This window comes from Hoplias malabaricus, chromosome 2 (assembly GCF_029633855.1).
Source record: "Hoplias malabaricus isolate fHopMal1 chromosome 2, fHopMal1.hap1, whole genome shotgun sequence".
In the NCBI taxonomy this organism is placed as follows: domain Eukaryota; kingdom Metazoa; phylum Chordata; class Actinopteri; order Characiformes; family Erythrinidae; genus Hoplias; species Hoplias malabaricus.
The window spans coordinates 78700430-78722565 of NC_089801.1; the positions used below are offsets into that span (position 1 = coordinate 78700430).

The 22136-nt window shown below is 40.7% G+C and overlaps 1 protein-coding gene across 1 annotated transcript in view; it reads left to right on the forward strand.

Annotated features, from left to right (window-relative positions):
• The first annotated feature begins 5225 nt into the window (after nucleotides 1-5225).
• Nucleotides 5226-22136, forward strand: part of LOC136678193 (NLR family CARD domain-containing protein 3-like) — a 119856-nt gene continuing 102945 nt past the window's right edge. Inside the window, exons 1-6 of the mRNA XM_066656140.1 lie at nucleotides 5226-5542; nucleotides 7399-7512; nucleotides 8607-10646; nucleotides 10842-11015; nucleotides 15026-15196; nucleotides 19378-19548. Of these exons, the coding sequence (XP_066512237.1) occupies nucleotides 5226-5542; nucleotides 7399-7512; nucleotides 8607-10646; nucleotides 10842-11015; nucleotides 15026-15196; nucleotides 19378-19548 (2987 nt within the window). The remainder of the gene's footprint in view (nucleotides 5543-7398; nucleotides 7513-8606; nucleotides 10647-10841; nucleotides 11016-15025; nucleotides 15197-19377; nucleotides 19549-22136) is intronic.

Genomic DNA, 22136 nt, shown 5'->3' on the forward strand with positions numbered 1-22136 from the left:
ATTGAAGTGTGCGTTGTTTGTGTGGTGTCTTTGTGGAGTGTGCAGTGTTTGTGTGGTGTGATAGTGGAGTGTGCAGTGTCTGTGTGGTGTGTCTGTGGAGTGTGCGGTGTGTTTGTGGAGGGTGCAGTGTGTTTGTGGAGTGTGCGGTGTTTGTGCGTTTTGTTTGTGGAGTGTGCAGTGTTTGTGTAGTGTGTTTGTGGAGTGTGTGGTGTGTTAGTGAAGTGTGCAGTGTCTGTGCAGTGTGTTTGTGGAGTGTGTGGTGTGTTAGTGAAGTGTGCAGTGTCTGTGCATTGTGTTTGTGGAGTGTGTGGTGTGTTAGTGGAGTGTGCAGTGTCTGTGCGGTGTGTTTGTGGAGTGTGTGGTGTGTTAGTGAAGTGTGCAGTGTCTGTGCAGTGTGTTAGTGAAGTGTGCAATGTCTGTGCAGTGTGTTTGTGGAGTGTGTGGTGTGTTAGTGGAGTGTGCAGTGTCTGTGCAGTGTGTTTGTGGAGTGTGTGGTGTGTTAGTGGAGTGTGCAGTGTCTGTGTGGTGTGTTTGTGGAGTGTAAAGTGCCTAGTGTAGCTTTAACTCTTCCTTATGTCTCCACTTCACATTTCCAGAGAGCAGACGTTGAGAGCAGAATCTCCAGAGCCCAGCTGTGTGTCTCTGAAGAGCAACAACTCAATGACTCAGCCTCCATATTTCAGCAATGAAAGAATCAGTTCTGATCAGAGGTGAGACCTGAACCACACTCTAGTGAGTTTTAGCATGAGTCGCCTCAACAAGCAGCCTGTTAATTTTTTCTTGAATTTTCTTGTGTGTGTGTGTGTGTGTGTGTGTGTGTGTGTGTGTTTGTGTGGTGTTTGTGGAGTGTGCAGTGTTCGTGTGGCATGTTTATAGAGTGTGTTTTTGTGTGGTGTGTTAGTTGAGTGTGCATTGTTTGTGTGGTATGTTGGTGGAGAGTGCATTTTTATGTGGCGTGTTGTTAGTGTGCGGTGTTTGTGTTCATACGGGGAACCCATCCTCCTTGGGTCGACATGGGAGACACCACAGAGAACAGAAAAAGTAAAAGTGAAGTGATGACAGATGAAGGGGGTTATAGTAATGTGAATGTAGAATATTAGTGATATGAGTCTGAGGAAGGAGGAGGTGATCAGTAATTTGAGAGTTAAAAGTAGGTGCAGAGTTAATTTGAGATAAAACAGCATGGCCAAACATGATAGGGTAGATGAGACAAGGCCAGGATCCTGTACAGGATACACAGGGGCTGGATCAGGGCAACACCTGGAGAGCTGCAGGACATCTCAGAGCATGAGAGAGACAGGAGAAAGAAAACCAGACAAAGTGAACAAATAAAAATACAGAGGTATTTAGAGTCATGGTAAAGAACGGGCAAAATTGTCTTGCGAAAAAAGCTTCCACGGGTCAGGCAAGAGAACCCAGCGACAGACAGTGTGTTGGCGATTACTAGAAAGCTAACTAAAAAAGCTGTAGCTATGGTAATATAACAGGGTTAATACAGAGCAGTGATAATATGAAAACCAGCTCTAATACAAATAGAGAAGGAGTAACCTGAGAGTGAGTGATTAGCCAAAAGCTTGATTGAAATGGTAGGTTTTTAATCTAGATTTAAGGATTGAGAGTGTGTCTGAGCCCCGAACAGTAACCGGAGGCTATTCCAGAGTTGAGGAGATTTGTGAGAAAAGGCTCTTCCTCCTGCAGTGTTTTTCTTAATGCGAGGAACTAAGAGTAGATGGGCATCCTGTGAACGAAGTGTACGTGATGGGCAATAAGGTATGAGAAGTTCAGTAAGATACTGTGGGCCTAAATTATTTAGAGGTTTATAAGCTAAGAGGAGTATTTTATAGTCAATGTGAAATTTTACGGGTAGCCAGTGTAGGGACGAGAGAACTGGGTTGATATGGTCTAGTGCTGTAGTGAGCACCCTGGCTGCTGCATTTTGAACTAACTGAAGCTTGTGTAGCGCTTTGCACGAGCCCCTGCCAGGAGCGCATTGCAGTAGTCTAGACATGAAGTTATAAAAGCATGCACTAGTTTCTCTGCATCTTTTAAGGATAAAATATGCCAAAATTTGGCAATAATGCATAGGTGGAAGAAGGCGGTTTTGACTGTATTGGATATCTGGGTATCAAATGTGAGAGTCGAATCAAAGGCTAATCAAAGTTTTTAATGATGGTACTGTGTTTTAATGTTGAATTATGAAGATTAATAGCAGCATTTCTGAGTGAATGTTTCTGAGTAGCCCCCTCCAGGGTATATTCCCACCTTGAGCCCAATGATTCCAGGTAGGCTCTGGACGCACCACGACCCTGAACTGTATAAGCAGTTACAGATAATGAATGAATGAATGAATGTTTCTGAGTATCTGTACCTAGTAACAAGACCTCGGTTTTATCAGAATTTAACATGAGAAAATTTTGCATCATCCAGTCTTTAATTTCAGTCAGACATTCTGTTATTTTACGTAGACAAGCAACATCATTAGGTTTGGCTGATATATACAGTTGTGTGTCATCAGTGTAACAGTGGAACTGAATATCATGCTTACGGATTAGTCTACCCAGTGGCAGCATGTAGAGTGTGAATAATATCTTCCTCTAAAATAAATGGTATTGACAGGGAGTAGTTCCCACTTTGTTGCAGTATCTGCTTATATTCTTTTGAGGAAGACTTTGCTTTTGACTTTGGAACAATGCTGCCATGTGACTTTGACTGCACTCAAGAACAAATCTGTGATGTATGAACCTAGAGATGTCCTATTTACACTTACCCACCTGAGGGCAGACTGCCACTAGGGTATCTAGGGATTCTGAATGTAACCAGAGTGGCAGTAGTTCAAATAAATACGTGAGTGAACCAGCAAGAAGTTGTCCTCCTCGCTTTGTGTGTCGAGTAATAATGTTTACTTAGTTACACTATAAGTGAGCAACATAACATAAATTGGCGATGAAGTCATGTTTTTCAGAATATTTTGGATCGATTGGCTGTGAAAGTTAAACCAGCTTTTTGCAAGTTTTGGACCAAAATATACACCCGCGTGGCTAGCTAATGTGCTGATCAACTATGAGCCAACTATCAACGGATACTAGGACATTGAGTGCTTTGAGTTCATCTACAGTGCAAGTAATCCCAGAAAGACGTATGATGGCTGGAATATATGGACATATAGACGTTTTCGATGAGTCTGGTGAGCAGTGGGCAATGTATATTGAACATGTTGAGCATTATCTGGTGGCTAATGACATTCATGAGGCTAAGAAAGTTTCAGTACTGTTCAGTGTGATGGGACCTAAAACATATGGACTGCTTCGTAGCTTAGTAGCTCCCGTGGCATCTGGCACAAAGACTTACAAACAGGTTGTGACTGTGCTTAAAGATCATTTCACACCAAAACCACTTGTTATAGCCAAAAGGTTCAGGTTCCACAAGCGAAATCAGGGGGAAGGAGAAACGGTAGCACAGTATGTAGTAGTGCTCAAGAAGCTATCGGAACACTGTGAGTTCGGGGCTTACCTAGAAGACGCTCTGAGGGACAAATTTGTTTCCAGATTGAAATGCGAAGCTGTGCAGAAACTGTGCGTCTTCTGATGGAGGAAAACCTCATGTTCAAGAAAGCGGTGGAACACACAGCAGAGTGTCAGCAGATAAAGCAGCATGTGAAGTACAGCAGTTAAGTAAATAATATATGAAAATAAATGCAGTGTTTTTGCAAGGTGAAAAATGCCGCCGCTGTGGGAAGGGAAATCACAGTGATGATGACTGCTGGTACAAGACCACGAATGTCACAAGTGCGGGAGGAAAGGCCATACGAAACGAATGTGTAGGGGTAGATCAAAGGGCAGTCACAAAAGAGAACATAAACACAAAGTTAGAAAGCCTGAACAGAAAAGCCATGCTCACAAACACAGCATGAAAGATAGAAAGAAAAAGATCCATCACGTGGAGGCAAATGAAAGGGAAGGAACGAAAGCAGATAGTGACAGTGACTTGGGACTGTATGCAGTGTCTCAAAAAGGGAAGTATTCATGCATATCAGTAGTGTCAATGGAAAGAAAATGGAGATGGAATTGGATGCGGTGAAGGCGGATGCTCCACCATTGTTTGGCAGGGAGTGGCTGAGAGCCATTCAACTGAATTGGAGAGACTTAAAGGTACATGCAATTGAACATAGATAGACAGACAGCTTAGAGACAGTGTTAAAGAGACACTCCGCTGTTTTCTCCGATGAGTTAGGCACCATGACTGGAGTGAAAGCCAGGCTCACTCTAAGACCAAACAGTGTACCCAAATTCTGTCCCCCACGCAATGTGCCATATGCTCTTTGGCCGCGAGTGGAAGCTGAACTGACACGCCTCACTGACCTTGGTGTCATCTCACCGGTAGCGCATAGTGACTGGGCTACGCCAGTGGTGCCCGTGAACAAGAAGGACGGCACCGTAAGACTCTGCGAGGACTTCAAAGTCACACTCAACCCAGCGCTCTGCATCGACAAATACCCAATTCTTCGTATTGAGGACTTGTTCGCTTCTCTCGCTGGAGGTCAACGCTTCAGTAAGCTGGATCTATCCAATGCATATCTACAGATGGAAGTAGAAGAGAGCTCCAAGAAGTTGCTGACCATCTCAACACAGAAAGGACTCTTCTGCTTCAATCGCTTGCCGTTTGGTGTAGCATCATCGGCCGCCTTATTCCAAAAGGCAATAGACCAGGTGCTCCTCGGACTGACATACACTCACTGCTACCTGGACGACATACTTGTCAGTGGTCCTGACGAGCAGACACACCTGAAAACCCTGGATGCAATGCTCAGCAGGCTAGTGGAATACGGCCTGCACATCAAGAAAGAGAAATGTCTCTTCTTCCAGGAGTCTGTGGAATACCTGGGCTACGTAATCGACACTGCTGAGCTCCACAAGTCACTGGAAAAGGTATGCGTCATCGTGGAAGCACCAGCACCAGGCGATGTAAGTCAACCTCGATCTTTCCTAGGAATGCTTAACTATTATGGACTCTTCATCCCTGATCAGGCCACTGTGCTAAAGCCGTTGAATGAATTGCTGAACAAATAAAAGAAATGGTAGTGGACGTCAGCCTGCGCATCAGCGTTCCAGAATGCGAAAGCACTCCTGATTTCACCGGAGGTGCTCACACACTACAACCCCGAGTTGCCTCTTCACCTCACTTGCGACGCTTCACCCTATGGGGTTGGAGCTGTTCTCTTTCATGTCATGCCCGATGGCGATGAAAAACTCATCGCCTCTGCATCCAGCACTCTCAGCAAAGCAGAACAAAACTACGCTCAGATTGAGAGGCGAGCGTTAGCGATAGTCTTAGGAGTACGCAAGTTTCACCAGTACCTGTATCGCAATACATTCGCTCTACTCACTGACCATCGCCCGCTTACAACCATCTTCAGTCCAGTGAAAAGCACACCATCCATGGCAGCCACTCGCATGCAACGCTGGGCACTCCTGCTCTCTGCTCACAATTACACCATTGAGTACAGAAAAGGGGCCTTACATGCCAACGCTGATGGACTGTCGAGGTTACCGCTCCCTCATGACCCCAGGGAGACACAAGGTGCAGTTGGACACATTGCCAGTCGGCCACGCCGAGATCAAGAGCCACACCATGTATGACTCCACCCTGTCCCGTGTCATGGAAATGGTCACAACTGTTTTCCAGCTGCAAAGGATGCAGGGGACGAGCTATCTCCCTATCTCCCTATCATGATCTCACTGTGCAGCATGGATGCCTCATGTGGGGTTTGAGAGTGATTGTGCCACCCAAACTGACAGAGCTACACTCAGCACACCAGGTGTAGTAAGGATGAAGAGCTGTGGCACTGTGGCACAGCAGGTAGTGTTGTAGGCACACAGCTCCAGGGACCTGGAGGTTTTGGATTGAAGTCCCGCTCTGGGTGACTGTCTGTGAGGAGATTGGTGTGCTCTCCCTGTGTCTGTGTGGGTTTCCTCTGGGTGCTCCGGTTTCCTCCCACGCTCCAAAAACATGCATTCGTAGGTGGATTGGCGACTCAAAAGTGTCCGTAGGTGTGAGAGAATGTGTGAGTGTGTGTCACCCTGTGATGGACTGGCACCCCCTCCAGGGTGTGACCCTGCCTTGCGCCCAGTGATTCCGGGTAGGCTCTGGACCCACCACGACCCTGAGATGGATAAGTGCTTAGAGATAATTAATGAATAATATCTTATATTATATCTAAAATGTGCATGAACTAATGCACTCATTTCCAAATGACAGGGTAATCCTGCATGTTCCCTACAGATATCCGTTATAAATCAGGGCACTATCTGTTAAATATTCCTGAAAAACAAAACTTGGCACAAAATTGCACATAAAATTCTGAGCTAAGACTTTTGGTTTATTCATAAAAAGACTGAAATTGTAGGTGGTTGCTTCTATTATACCTTTTTTTATTCACCTGCTTATAATGGAAAGTTTTAAAGTAGCAAATCTTAAACAGTCTGTAAAGTCATTGTTTCCTTTGTCTATCATGTATGTATAAGCACATGGCTCTTTGTTTTGTTCCCGTCTTCCTTGTCTTCGCATTTGCTCCTCCCTCTTCTGTCTCCTTTGTATTGCTGCCCGCTCATTATCTGTCCCAGGTGTTTCTTGTTTGTGTAGTCTTTTTATAGTCCATGTCAGTGTTACCTGTTTGTGGGTCATTGTGGTTGTATGTATGTTTGTGGTTCTTGCTTAAGAGTCTTGCTATGTTCTGGTTTGATGTTTATAGTCTTTGTGTTTAGCCTCTGTGTTTTGTTTATCCTCTGTGTTTAGTGTTTAGCCATCTCGTTTAGCCTCTATGTTTAGCCCTTGTGTTTAGCATCTAGCCTCTGTGTTTAGAGTTTAGCCTCTGTGTTTTGCCCCCCCCCCCTTGTTACTCTCCCCTCCCTTTATTTATTGTTTATTTATGTTGTATAGTAAATTGTCTTGCATATTTTTTGCATATTAAAGTCATTTTGCTTTTTGTATGTTATTGCAGATGTCACATTTGAATTTTTTTTTATGTTTGCAAAACACAATCAAGTTGTTCAGTGAACACATTTGAAAATTTTCTTTGTACCTTTTGTCAGTAAAGAAAAGGTTTATGAGAATTAGCAAAAAAAAAGAACAGAGAAAAGTCTGTTTTTCACTGCATTTTAAAAATTGTCCCAAAAGTTTGGAGAATGGGGTAAAAATATAGAATATCATAAAACCATAGTGATGTCATTAATCAGCCACATGGTCCAGCACTATCTCCAGTTATTTGCCTATATATAAATAAATGGCAAGAACCATTGTTTAAATAAGTTATTTTTCTTTTTCTTGATTTCACATGAATTTTCACATGACACACACTTCTAGAATACATTATTTTTCTTATATATTCTCTTCACCTTTCAGAGAGCAGACATTCAGGGCAGAACCTCCAGAGCCCAGCTGTGTGTCTCTGAAGAGCAACAACTCCATGCATCACGATGTTACTTTCAGTAAGGGAAGAATCGGTACAGACCAGAGGTGAGACACTGACACAGCATCATGCAACATGGAGGTGATTTACAGCAGGAAGTTCCTCAGGATGTGTCCTTTTGCTTTAACAGCTTTACAGCATTCTACATTAAACAGGGATCTAATATATGACCGGGAGGCTGTAGACTCCTTTCTCTGAAATAAATGGTATTAAAAGGGAGTAGTTGACTTTGCTTTTGACTTTGGAACAACACTGCCATTTGACTTTGACTGCTCTCAAGAACAAATCCATTAGTAATGTGAGGTACTGATGATGAATGATCAGTTCTGGATCACAGACACCATTCTGACTCACTCCTGAGGTGTTGAATGGTGCTCCATTAGTCCAGAGAATGCAGTTCAGTGCTTGGTATTGGGCATGATGACCTTCTGTTCATGTCTCATTGTGCGAATGCATTCACTCTTATTGACTAGTGCTTTTGGATTTTACACAAACTGTGTTTGTTTGGAAGTATCTGTGAGTAACATGTGCACCTTAAAGTATCTGAATTTGTTCATTAGCTGATGATGTTTCTAAGGCTTACATTCAATTCTTTTGTGTGTCTCCAGATCACATTTTACTATGTATTACACAATGTAGTGGGGTCTAGTAGAATTACTTTTTTAAATCTTTCAAGTGCACTATTTAGGGGGTAGGTCATGTTTCTTTACTTTTTTGGTTCAACATAAACAATATCTGTCCAGTTACTGACCAATCACAGTCATTGTGGTCTGCATCAATGTGACACACAGTCACATTTCTGGAGAGGTGCACATCATGCTATGGCATAGGTTCGAGCACATCATGCTATGGCATAAAATCAACTGAATGCTCCCAAGAACGTTCCTGAATAAATATGTTTTAAATGTGACAGAGTAAATGCTAAATATTTTACAGTTTAGAGACTATATCTTGTTCTGAAAGGCACTTTCATTAACTTAGACATTTATTTAATAATAGACAGCATGATCCCAAGATGATTATCTAAACTGATCTGAGTGGAGACAACCAACATTGACAGGAAAAAGAATGACTGCGTGTATTGAATAGAAATGAGATACTGTTTATGTCTGTGATACTGATGCATTACTGGGTTCTCTAGGAGGGATGTGCTACTGCAGGATGGTTCCAGGTGTGGAGTGTGTGAGCAGATTCAGACAGATCCAGTCTCTGTCACCTGTGGACACACTTTTTGTAGGCAGTGCATCAGGAGCCTTAGGGACCAGTCTGTCCACTCAGGAGACTTGACCTGTCCCTGCTGCAAAAGGAGGTTTAAAACAGGCTCTGTTCAGTTTCCACACATGGAGGAGTCCATGAATGAATACAAACCAGTGGATGACGTCCTGCTCAGTGTCTCAGAGAGAAACAAAATCTGCCTGAAGAACAAGTACGAAAGCTTATTTGAGGGATTCAAAACACAAGAGAATAAAATCCTCCTGAACAGGGTTTACACTCAGCTCTACATCATCGAGGGAGAGATGGAAGGAGTGAATGAAGAACATGAAGTTTTACAGATTGAAAAAACTAGGAAACATCAAGATGACATAAGATCAATTAGTTGCAATGACATTTTTGTGCTTGATGGAAATGAAAGAGACAAAAAAGCCAAAAACCTCAGAAGCGTTCTGACTAAAGGCATTGCTGGCATTGGAAAAACGGTCTCTGTGCAGAAGTTCATTCTGGACTGGGCTGAAGGAAAAGCCAATCAGGATATAGAGTTCATGTTTGTGCTTCCATTCCGAGAGTTGAACCTGATTAAAGACAAACAGTACAGTCTTCGTGGACTTCTGTGCGACCTCCATCCTGAGCTAAGAGGTCTGGACACAAAGGAATATGACGTGTGTAAAACTGTGTTCATATTTGACGGCCTCGATGAAAGCAGAATTCCACTGAAGTTCTCAGAGTGTGAGAAAATGTCAGACGTGACCAAGGTGTCTTCAGTGTATGTGTTGATGACAAACCTCATCAAAGGAGACCTGCTTCCCTCTGCTCACATCTGGATTACCTCCAGACCAGCAGCAGCCAATCAGATCCCCTCTCAGTACATCAGCCGTGTGACAGAAATTCAGGGATTCAATGATCCACAGAAGGAGGAGTACTTCAGGAAGAGGATTAGTGACCAACACCAAGCCGACAGTGTCATCTCCCACATTAAGACAACGAGGAGTCTCCACATCATGTGCCACATTCCAGTCTTCTGCTGGATCTCAGCAACTGTGCTTCAGCGAATCATGAAACAAGGGACCACAGAAATCCCTAAAACTCTGACTGCAATGTACTCACACTTCCTGTGCACTCAGACAATCATGAGGAAGGAGAAATATGAGGAGGAAGATGAGAGAGGAACTCTACAGGAACTCCTGAGATACAACAGGAAGATGTTTCTGAAACTGTCTAAACTGGCTTTCAAACAGCTGATGAAGGGCAATGTGATGTTCTATGAAGACGACGTGAGAGAGTGTGGGATTGATGTCACTGAGGCCTCAGTGTACTCTGGGATTTGCACTGAGATCTTTAGGGAGGAGTCTGTGCTTTACCAGAGGAAGGTTTACTGCTTTGTGCATCTGACCTTTCAGGAGTTCCTGGCTGCTTTCCATATGTTTAGATTTGTGAACAAGAGCAATGAAGAACTGAATGTGTTGAGTTCTCTAAACAGAGAGTGGTCTGACAGTGTTTCACTGGACAAGCTGCTGAAGGGAGCTGTGTGTACTGCTTTAAAGAGTAAGACTGGACACCTGGATGTGTTTCTCCGTTTTCTGTTGGGCATCTCACTGGAGTCCAATCAACAACTCCTGCAGGACCTACTGACACACACAGTGAGCAGCTCTGAGAGCATCAAGAAAACAGTTCAGTACATCAATTACATTATAGAAACAGAGGATCTTCCTTCTGACAGATCTATCAACCTGTTCCTCTGTCTCACTGAAATGAATGACTCCTCTTTATCCAGTAAAATCCAGGAGTATCTCAAATCAGAGAAACACTCAGATAAGAGACTGTCTGCTGGAGAGTGTTTAGCATTAGCCTACATGCTCGTGAACTCAGACGAGGTGCTGGATGAACTGGACTTGAGGAACTACAACACCACTGAGACGGGTTATTGGAGACTGATCCCAGCTGTGAGCAACTGCAGAAAGGCCGTGTGAGTATTGTTTCTCAGTGAGTTTATTTTAATATTTCAGCATTGATGCTGAATGAGACACATTTCCAGATTGGTTTCGGGGCAGTGTCTAAGAAATAGTTGAACAGAATTAGGATGTTAGCATTAGGGATGTTCAGTGTAGGTGTAATATGATAAATCTAAAAAACTGAGCACTGTGTTTACTTCTCCTTACAGGTTGACTCACTTTAATACGTCCTTGAATTCCTATGAAAGTCTCTGCTCTGTTCTGAAATCACCAAACTCACCCCTCAAAGAGCTGGACCTCAGTCACACTCATCTGCAGGATTCAGGAGTGAAGCTGATCTCTGAGGCACTAAAGAGTTCAAACTGTAAACTGGAGACTCTTAGGTGAGATTTCTGAAATTTTATTCTTGAAAAAGTTAATACAGTTCTCTTTGACCTCTGCAGATATGAGCTAAAGCTGTTTGCAGTTCAGCAGCCAAACCTGAGATCTTTACCTTTTATGGGGACGGAGGAGAGTGGGCATGTTGTCCACACAACTTACAAAGCATTAGCCTGGCAACTCTGTTATGTGTATATGTTTTTGTGTTGTTCATGTCCTGTGTTGTATTCTGTACAATCCAAATGTTCAGTGATTCTGTTGCTTTTGTTTGCAATTTAAATTATATTAGTGATAACATCCTGTTTTCCACAAGAAAACATTTTTCACAGAGACAGAGAGCCATGCCTGCAGAGCAGAAATCAATGTAACAGCATTTTACCAGTGATAATAATGATACTTAATATGCTGCATTTGAGAAAATCTATGATGATGATAAACATGTTAAACATGAGAAAACAGTGTGATACGTTACATTTCTCCAGACAGGTCTAACACAGTCTGTGCTCCATTTGTATTTCTCTAAATAGCTTCTGTGTAACAGCACAACACTGTGGTTCACCTCTGAAAGGTATATAATGTGCAGACTTTGTTAGTAATGATATTAAATGCTGTTAAAACAGAGGGACTACTACGATTATGTGACAAGACACAACTAAATACTTTCTTTTTAAGAAAGGACTAGAGACTAGACCCTGGGCTAAAGGGAGACTAAGACCAGTCACTCACTCCCCTGCTCTTGTGTGTATTCTCCTGCTCCAGCCGACTGCAGTTTACTCTCACTCTGTTTTTGTTTGTGAAAGATAACATAAATGATTCATCTCACTGTGTCTGTGTGGGTTTCCTCCAGTGACTTTGGTTTCATCCCACTGTCCAAACACACATGTTGGGGTGTGTGTGTGTGTGTGTGTCTGTGTGTGTGAGTTTGTTTACTGAGGGGAGAGGAAGAGTGAAAAAAGTGTGGTAATAGAATGTATAGAGCACTACAATATTCGGAATAACATTCAGAACCAATGTTCAGACTGAGCTCATAATGTACACACTCCTGAATAATTAATATTGGAGAATTTCTGATGTATGAAAATCTCATAATTCCTGATTTCACTGGAACTAAGGGGCTGAGTCCAACTCTTGAAAACCAACCCCACACCGAAATCCACCTCCAACAAACTTTACACATAATGGTGCAGTGAGACAAGTACCGTTCCCCTAGCACCCATCAATACACAAACAATAACAAACAGAGCCATATGCTAAGAGAGCACATGGCGGGGAAAACAGACATGACAGGACGGGGGCGTGACACTACGACTAAAGTTTATGTCATTTTCAAATTGTATACTTTTCTTTCAAAACAATATGGAGCTGTTTTCTGAAATATTTCACTTGAGAATAAACAGGTTTTACAAATACAAATGTAAATGTTAGTAAAGAATTTATGTATTTCCTGAAGAATTTCTCCAGATTAAATCAGTTCAGTGGCTGAGTGTCTCTGCTCTTCACAGCAGCAGGTGTCCATAGTTTTTTACAGTACAGTAAGTTGGAATACTTTTTTAGCTTATTTTTTTTTCATACATTTAAACATCATCATTAAGCGTGATCATAAATGTCAGTGTCAATCCTAAATCATAAAAATCTCATAAATGTCAAATAGGTGAGTGAGTGAAGACCTGTGATGCACTGGGGCCCTGTCCAGGGAGTGTTCCTCTTGCATCCAGTGATTCTGGGGAGGATTCAGACCCATGTGACCCTGAACAGGACGAAGCACTTACAGAAAATGAATGAATGTTCAGATTGAGCTCATAGTCTGTGTCTCTTAATAACGTTTATAACACACAGACCCCAAGTTTATAACATTAGTGTTTTCCACACATCATAATTCTGTATTTACTTCTCCTTACAGATTGTCTCGCTTTAATCAGTCCTTGAATTCCTATGAAAGTCTCTGCTCTGTTCTGAAATCACCAAACTCACCCCTGAAAGAGCTGGACCTCTATCAGACTGACCTGCAGGATTCAGGAGTGAAGCTGATCTCTGAGACACTAACGAGTTCACACTGTAAACTGGAGACACTCAGGTGAGAGTTGTGTGATTGTGAGTTGAATGTCCATGTGGATAATGTGTGTGTTCTCCTGCTCCAGTTGGCTGTAGTTAATCTCACAAAGTTTAGTTTGGAGTGAAATTCCATGTGGAAATAGAATGTAAACAGCACTAAAAATATTCAGAATAACATTCAGAACAAATGTTCAGATTGAGCTCATAATGTACACACCCCTGAATAATTAATATTGGAGAAATACTGATGTATGAAAATCTCATAATTCCTGATTCACATGAGTCTGAATTTCACATTCTCTATTTTAACTCTACTTTCTCCTGTATTTACTTTACCTTGCAGACTCACAGACTGTAAATTCACCCTGAATTCCTATGAAAGTCTCTGCTCTGCTCTGAAATCACCAAACTCACCCCTGAAAAAGCTGGACCTCAGTCAGACTGACCTGCAGGATTCAGGAATGAAGCTGATCTCTGAGGCACTAAAGAGTTCACACTGTACACTGGAGACACTCAGGTCAGTTTAGTCAGTTCAGACTTGATTTTTAATGCTTCACCAACATTTAATTTATAAATCTTTAACATTTTATTTAAATGATACAATGTTGCGCTCCACACTCCTTTGTAAGATGTATCTAGGGAAATCAAGGGATAGGTTTAACATGGAATGTGTGGTGTAATGTGGAAGTGAGGGAACAACAGAATGTTCTTTTCAGCTTTTATGAAGTACAGTGAAGTTAGTGAAGTACAAGGTACAATAAAGCAGCAGTAGTAGTATGATAATGGTTTAAGAATATAACAATGCAAATGTAGTTGTAGCAGTGATATGAGAAGTAGAAGACAATGAAAAATCTCAAATGCTAAAACCAACCGACTACTACTGGGTGGACTGTGGATGGTGCCAAAGAAAAGAAATAAACAAAAGTTCCTTAATAAATAAAAATAACCTACCCCAAAAATACAACGCTGGCACTCACAACTAAGTTAGGAGCACCACAACTAAATCTCAAACTAGTGACAGCAACAACAATCTCAATTTGAGCTAGCAGCAAAGATCATCAAACAAAATAGCAGCAACATCTGTATACATAAGCTAGCAGCAACAAGCCTCAAACCATAAGTTAGCAGCATTCAAGTATCCTACGGGTAAAAAGCTCCTCCTCCCATTGTTCCACTTGGTGGGCTTTATATCCAAGAGGTCCTGCCTCTTCCAGGTGAACAGCTCGTCCTATAGGAGGATTAGGACAGCAGTCTTGGGCAACAGCTCCCCCATTGGCTGAACAGGTAATAAAAAGACAGGAAGTGAAAGAAAGTAGAGGGAGAAAACAAAACAAACAGTGCCTCTCTGGCACGTAACATACAATATGAAATATTAAGATGAAGTCAGGTGCTGGATTCCTAGATTATAATTCACCACTCACAAAAATCAGATCGTCTTCTCCTACATTATATCTGCTCTCTGAACACTCCAGGACTTCCGTAAAGTGTTTCCACTGCTGGAGTAACAGTCAACAGCAGACTCTCCCCATGATGATATTATCAGTCATACAGGCTATGCACCAGAGCAGAGGTTTATTATTATAGTGATATACAGACACTGACTCTTTGGTTTTTATCTTTTAATATATGTGTTCTACACAGAGTCTGATCAGTGTAATGTAAAAGATCAGACTGAACTCTGTTGTTCCTAAAGTTATCTTGTTATTTGAGGCATTTCTCTTTAGCTGCTCTAAGAGTTTTTTTTTTGAAGCTTCAGTTCTGTTCTGTTAAACTGTGTGTTTTAATGTTTAAATGAAGCATTTTCTCCCCCCACTGGAGGAAAAATGATTTGCAGTGGGATGTTTTAGTTTGTTTTTGTTGTTGTTTGTTTGTTTCTCCTCTAAATGAAATCAACATGTCTTTCTTAATCCTTTCAGAAATGTTCCTGTAACTATTCAGTGAGTAATGTCCTCTCTCTTTACAGACTAACTGGGTGTAAACTTGGGGAGAAGTGTTGTGAAGATTTGGGCTCAGTTTTACTGGTGAACTCCTCCCTGAAAGAACTGGACCTCAGTAACAATGACCTGCAGGATTCAGGAGTGGAGGAGCTCTCTGCTGGACTGAAGAGTTCACTCTGTAAACTGGAGACACTCAGGTCAGAGTTCTGGGATTTTATTCTTCATGTTCTACTCTGCACAAACCTGATTTTTACATAAAAAAAAAAACATTTATTTTTTTCTAAGCTCTAGTATAAAATATAAAGGAAAAGACTGTGTTACTAGATTATAATAAACACCCCACTGGGATTATTAACACAAATAGGGGTGGGGGATTTGGCCCTAATTTTGACAATAACAATATTCTTGGTGATATGAATAAAACACTGAAAATATTTAAATAAATGTTATATTAATATGAATTATATTAAATAATACATATTTAATAGAGCTGGGCGATATGGACCAAAAATAATATCTCAATATTTTTTTAGCTGAGTGGCGATATAGGATATATATCTTGATATATTTCTTCTCATGCGATAATAACAAAAAGGCACTTCTGAGTCAAAGCTACATATCCCAAATGTCACACAGGATCTTTCATTAACATTCAGCTGTAGATGTCCATGAGACATTGCTCAAAAATAAACTATTGGCATATATTAAATAATAATGGTCCTTAAATTAAATAATGTTATTTTCCTGCCTAGCCTCACTCCATATCTCTGTTCTATCTTGATATATTTTAATATACAGCCCAGATATTTAATACATATTAATGATCTTAAACGCTTTTATTTATTAAAAAGATTTATTTTACTACAAATGTAACATTACAACATTCAAAAGAAATGACAAAAAAATCTGTAAACATTTGGTTTTTGGAAATAACAGTAACTTTCCAAGATTCTGATTTTGTAATAACGTAGCAGAAAGTGTAGTGTGTGAATATAAACAGCAAACATTAGAAAATATACAAAAAGTAACATTACAGCTTTATGGTAAATAATAAAAAATAAATTAAAAACACAGAATAGTGTCTGTGCAGAGTCAGTGTAGTTTATCTACTCTGGTTAGAGCTCATTGGCTGCTGAACTCTTCTAAAGGACTTTCCTCATCCTCCCCCAGTTGCTTCTGCTCGAGGAGGTGAAACAGATTAGTTGTGTTTCCTCCTTCTGTTGTTACAGGCTTCTTTCATTTCTTACATAACCATGGTTTATTGTTCATCTGATATTTTGTAACAATCCACCTCCACACGACTGAAGTCACTCCACCTTTTTGGAGTAAATTCCTCCGTCTCAGAGCCACTTTCCACCGTACTTCACTGTGTCTAAGTGACTCATGTAAAGAATATGCACTGTACTCTGGGTAACTGCATGACATCGTTACGTAAACAAGTCACGATAAATTGATTTTTTATTGGTTTAAAAATTGACGATATTATCACGAACAATACGATATGGAACAGCCCTAATCACAAATACTTTATATGTATATCTTTCCTTTGCTTATTTCATTTATTTATGTATATTGTATAATTTCTTATATATATACACAGTGAAACCTTGACTTACGAGTGAATTAACTTAAGAATTTTCTGAGATATGAACCATCGCTCTGTCGTTTTTTTTGCTTTATGATGCGAGTTGAGAGTTGAGTTACAAGCGAGCGAGCTTACACCACCCGCCATTAGACAGCCCAGTGAGAGTTCAGTTCACTTGGTTATCTTTCTGCATGGACGTCCAGATCTGTTTTAGCACCCCCACCCCTTTTTTTTTTTTTATAGAATCCGCACACCATCCCATAAACCACGGAATCGTCCCATCTTTGGACACTAAAAGATGTGTTCCGTTTTAAACCAATAGAGGATGTTGTTCATTTGTTGTTGTTTTTTTCTTGAGGTCACACATTTATGTTTGAGACAGAATCACGCAGCTCTCCCTCAGCCGGAGAGAGGGGCAGATTCTGCACGGCTCCTAAACAGAGAACACGAGTTTCATTGATCGTCACTTATTATCCAAATATTTCATTGGTCTTCATCATTATCCAATCAGCAGCCAGAGTTATCTGTCCATCATTCAGTGTTGCAGCCAATGGAGTCACAGTCCCTCTGACAGCGGTTTGTTTTGTGGAGGCGCTGAGAGCAGCAGATCAGTATGGAGAGAGATTAGTCTCAAAATACTTTACAAATGCGTAAATGTTAATCCATAAATTAAACACAAGTCACAGATATGTTTCACTGTTCACAAATGAATAGATCACACTCTGTGTCTCACGGTCTGCAGTTTGTACAAATACAGTTACATTCATAAACACATGTGTTTGGTTTTCATAGATATATCATACTTTTTTGTGAAAGTAAATACATTTGTTTAAATTTACATTGTATATATTTGTAAAGTCTCGAATTTAAAATTAATTTGTAAATTGTTGAATCTGCGTTTCTGAAACAAGTCACTCACGAGTTTTCCGTGACATGCATTTTTTCATTTCCTCTCGTGGGTTTTTGGATTTTGAGACTTTTCTCTCGCATTTCACCCAATCCAAATACAAAAGCAGCCTGATCCACAAATGTGGCCAGCAGTCAAACAAGCCATCGCTAGCATGTTTTTTTTTAATATCTGATTTTAAAATTAAAAAAGAATGATCTGTTCAGTCTAAACTCCAGTCTGATCAAATTCACAAAACATGCACGAAGTAGCACTTAGTACACGTTTGTTAATCCAGACCACCCCACAAAGACTGAAATGGGGAGGTGAACTCAGAAGTCTTTGGGGAGAAAGACCCCCCCCCACACACACACACACAAGAAAAGGATGGAGACAGGGTGGGGGTGGGAGCAAGATTGTCTGACCCAGAATTGTTTGTGCGTGGTCCTACTCCCACAATTATTTTATTACATAACTTCAATTACCATGACAGCGAGAGAGAGAGAGAAAGAGAGAGAGAGAGAGAGAGAGAGAGAGAGAGAGAGAGAGACTGGTCTCATTAAGACGTGTTTTCTTCTGTGTTCACTTTTGCTAAAATAAAGTTAATTCCTTCATTCATTCGTTCATTATCTGCAAGCGCTTTTCCAGTTCAGGGTTGCGGTGGGTCCGGAACCTACATGAAATCACTGGGCACAAGGCAGGAACACACCCTGGAGGGGGCACTGTAAATGTTGATGTTTGCACCTACACATCATCAGCTGATTTTTCTCAGGGGAGTGTTTTACTGAAATCAAACACCACACACAACTCAGAACTGACACATTCAGAACTCACACAGGTTCAGTAAAGATTAGTGAGTCATTCAGGTTCTGTACCACATTCACACACCGTCACAAACTGTAGCTGATTCTGACCTCACTTTTCTGAATGACGTTAGAGAAATGAGGCAGTTTGTGAGAAAAGAAAACACAGTGACGTTTCTCCTTCTGTCATTGGGCGTGATGTTCCTAGCCAGGTCAATATATGAAGGAGAACCTGTTCATGAAATGTTCCTGTAACTATTCAGTGAGTAATGTCCTCTCTCTTTATAGACTAACTGGGTGTAAACTTGGGGAAAAGTCTTGTGAAGATCTGGGCTCAGTTTTACTGGTGAACTCCTCCCTGAAAGAACTGGACTTCAGTAACAATGGCCTGCAGGATTCAGGAGTGGAGAAGCTCTCTGCTGCACTGAAGAGTTCAATCTGTAAACTGGAGACACTCAGGTCAGTTCTGTCAATTCAGACTTGATTTTGATAGAGCTTAGCATGTTTATTTAGAGGATACAATATGAAATATTAAGATAGTTATTTGCTGGATTCCTAGATTATAATTCACTACTCACAAAAATCAGATTGTCTTCTCCTACATTATCTCTGCTCTCTGAACACTTCAGGACTTCTGTAAAGTGTTTCCACTGCTGGAGTAACAGTCAACAGCAGATTCTCCCCATGGTGATATTATCAGTCATACAGGCTATGCACCAGGGAAGAGGTTTATTATTATAGTGATATACAGACACTGACTCTTTGGTTTTTATATTTTAATGTGTTCTACACAGAGTCTGATCAGTGTAATGTAAAAGATCATACTGAACTCTGTATTTCCTAAAGTTATCTTGTTATTTGAGGCATTTCTCTTTAGCTGCTCTAAGAGATTTGTGTGAAGCTTCAGTTCTGTTCTGTTCAACTGTGTTTTAATGTTTAAATGAAGCATTTTCTCCCCCCAATGGAGTCACAGTGGGATTTTTGTTTGTTTGTTTTTGTTGTTGTTTGTTTGTTTCTCCTCTAAATGAAATCAACATGCTCTTCTTAATTCTTTCAGAAATGTTCCTGTATCTATTCAGTGAGTAATGTCCTCTCTCTTTACAGACTAATTGGGTGTAAACTTGGGGAAAAGTCTTGTGAAGATCTGTGCTCAGTTTTACTGGTGAACTCCTCCCTGAAAGAACTGGACCTCAGTAACAATGACCTGCAGGATTCAGGAGTGGAGAAGCTCTCTGCTGCACTGAAGAGTTCACTCTGTAAACTGGAGACACTCAGGTCAGAGTTCTGGGATTTTATTCTTCATTTTCTACTCCTATCCAACATGACTTTATACATTTTAAAAAAAGAAAATAATTAGTGTTTAATATTAAGAAAAAGACTGAATTACTAGACTATAATTTACGTAATGTAATATATAATATATGATGTGCAATTATTTGTCGTATAACGTACAATGAAATGTGTCTTCCATTTAACCTATCTGTGGCAGTGAACACACACACACACTAATGCACTAGGGGCTGTGAACACACAACCAGAGCATTTGGGTTCAGTGCCTTGCTCAAGGACACTTCAGCCATGGATGTTCCTGCTGGACCTGGGGACTGAACCAGCAACTTTCCGGTACCAAGCCCAGTCTCTAACCATTAGCCAAGGCTACACTCCATTGGGATTAAAACACAACACAAGTACTTTTTAATGTGTATCTGTGTCTGTAAAAGGAAACCTATGGCGTCACATCAATGTCAAAAATAGAGGACGCAGTAACACCAGGTGGAACATTTAAAGCTGTCCTTTTTTAAAATTGTGTTAGTTAATCGCAAATGTGAAAACCATGAGCACACAGAGAGAGAGAGAGGGAGAGAGGGAGAGGAATTGCACTCACACAAATCATAATATCACTCTCAAAATGTCTGGTTTTAATTCTAAAATGGTTTTTGCCCTCTTCATTTTCAATGTTTTGAAATGGGAGTGTCTGTGACAGTTTGGGAGCGGGGTCAGGGCTGTTCTTCTCAGTGAATGCTATTGGCTGATGTCTCCTGGTTCTGTGACTGCCTCATGCACCGTGTATGTCCCTCTTACTGGGAGAAGCCTTCTATAGAAAAACAAACATGGAGGATGTGTATTGTGGTTATTTGTGTTTCATTTTGAAACAGGGAAAATGTAAAATAAGAGACAAATCCGTATCTAAAATTGTTTTGAGAGTATGGTTCCAAGGCCGTCCCACTCTGTGCAGTGAGAGCATGTGGAATAGAAAGTAAAGGTACACTGTCAGAGATTTTGTCACTGTGGTGGTACCCTCAAGGGTACATGTTTGTACTTAAAATTAGGAAACATAATTGTACCTTATTGTATTATAAATTTAGTTTTTTAAATTGTGATTTCATATGTCCTATTTCATTTCCAGGACTCCAAGATTAGAAATATGTATCCTGCTGGAGAACAGAATGTAATGTACCTTTAAGAAATAAAATTGGACTTTTAAACACTGTTGTACCTTTTAAAGGTACATTTACAGAGTTTGTACCTTTAGTGACTAATAATGTACCTCTAACATACCTTTTTTTCTGAGAGTGTATCTAGTAAACAAGAGTTGACTCACGAACGAATCAGTTCCCTGAGCATCATGAAGTAGGGCACCTCAACCTCACTGTCGACTCAGTCTCAGTTTTCTAACGCCTTCCTGCAGTGAAAATCATTTCCACATGTTTATCACATATTACTATGATCTGAACTCACTGTAGACAGTGGAATATTACCTTATCTTGACTCTGTTTATCCATGGTGCTGTCCCGGGGAAAACAGCAGCTCTGCTTCACCCAGTAGGAGGGACATATACAGTTTATGAGTCAGTCACAGAACCATGAGACATCAGCCAATAGCATTCACTGAGAGAAACTGTCCTGACTCCGCCCCCAAACTGTCAAAACCCTCCCATTTTGAAACATTTGTAAAAGAATAAAATTAGGATCTTAACTTAAACAGGGAGGTATAGAAACCTTTACTGGATTAATGTCTGTATATTTACTTCTAGTAATAGCCCCTCTGTGGGACACTGTTGTGAAAATGTTGTGTTGTGATTTGATTTCATTTCTATTGAGTGAGGATTTTATCAATATCTAAAATGTGTTAGATTTATGAAAACAAGCATCCAGGTCTTTTTTAAAATTATGTTAGGTTTTTTTTTTTTTTTACTTTTTTATAACTTTTACCTTTAGATTTTAACCTGTTTGAGATTGAAGTGTTTTTGTAAATTAAACAGAATTTGGTGCTTTTTGGTTTGATTCTAAACAGCAGCTTGTTTTGCTCTGAGTAAATACCACATCTCTCACTTTACCTCTCTTTGTCTCTCTCTCTCTCTCCCTGCAGATTGTCTGGTTGTTTAGTTAAAAAGAAAGGCTGTGCTTTTCTGGCTTCAGCTCTGAGCTCAAACCCCTCACACCTGAAAGAACTGGATCTGAGCTACAATCACCCAGGAGACACAGGAGTGAAGCTGCTCTCTGTTAAACTGGAGGATCCACACTGCAGACTGGACACACTCAGGTATGGACAGCTTTCTGTATTTGTTTGTGTTCAGTTACTGATGCCATCTGCTGTTACTGTATTTCTATAAAGCTCTACAGCTCATTGTTCCTTCTTCATTTAGCCTCTTCTCTGCTCTAGTAGTATTTAATGGTTAGAGTATCACCCTTCACCGCTCTGTCTCCACTGTTCAGTGTAACTGTTGTCAGGCTGAAGGCTTGTGAGACACTTGTTTTTGCATGCAAAAACCACAGCAGAACTTGCTGCAGTCAAAGATGAACTCCAATTTTCTCAGCACCTGCAGTCAGAGACAGAAAGCAAGCTAAACATTGCTAAAGCAG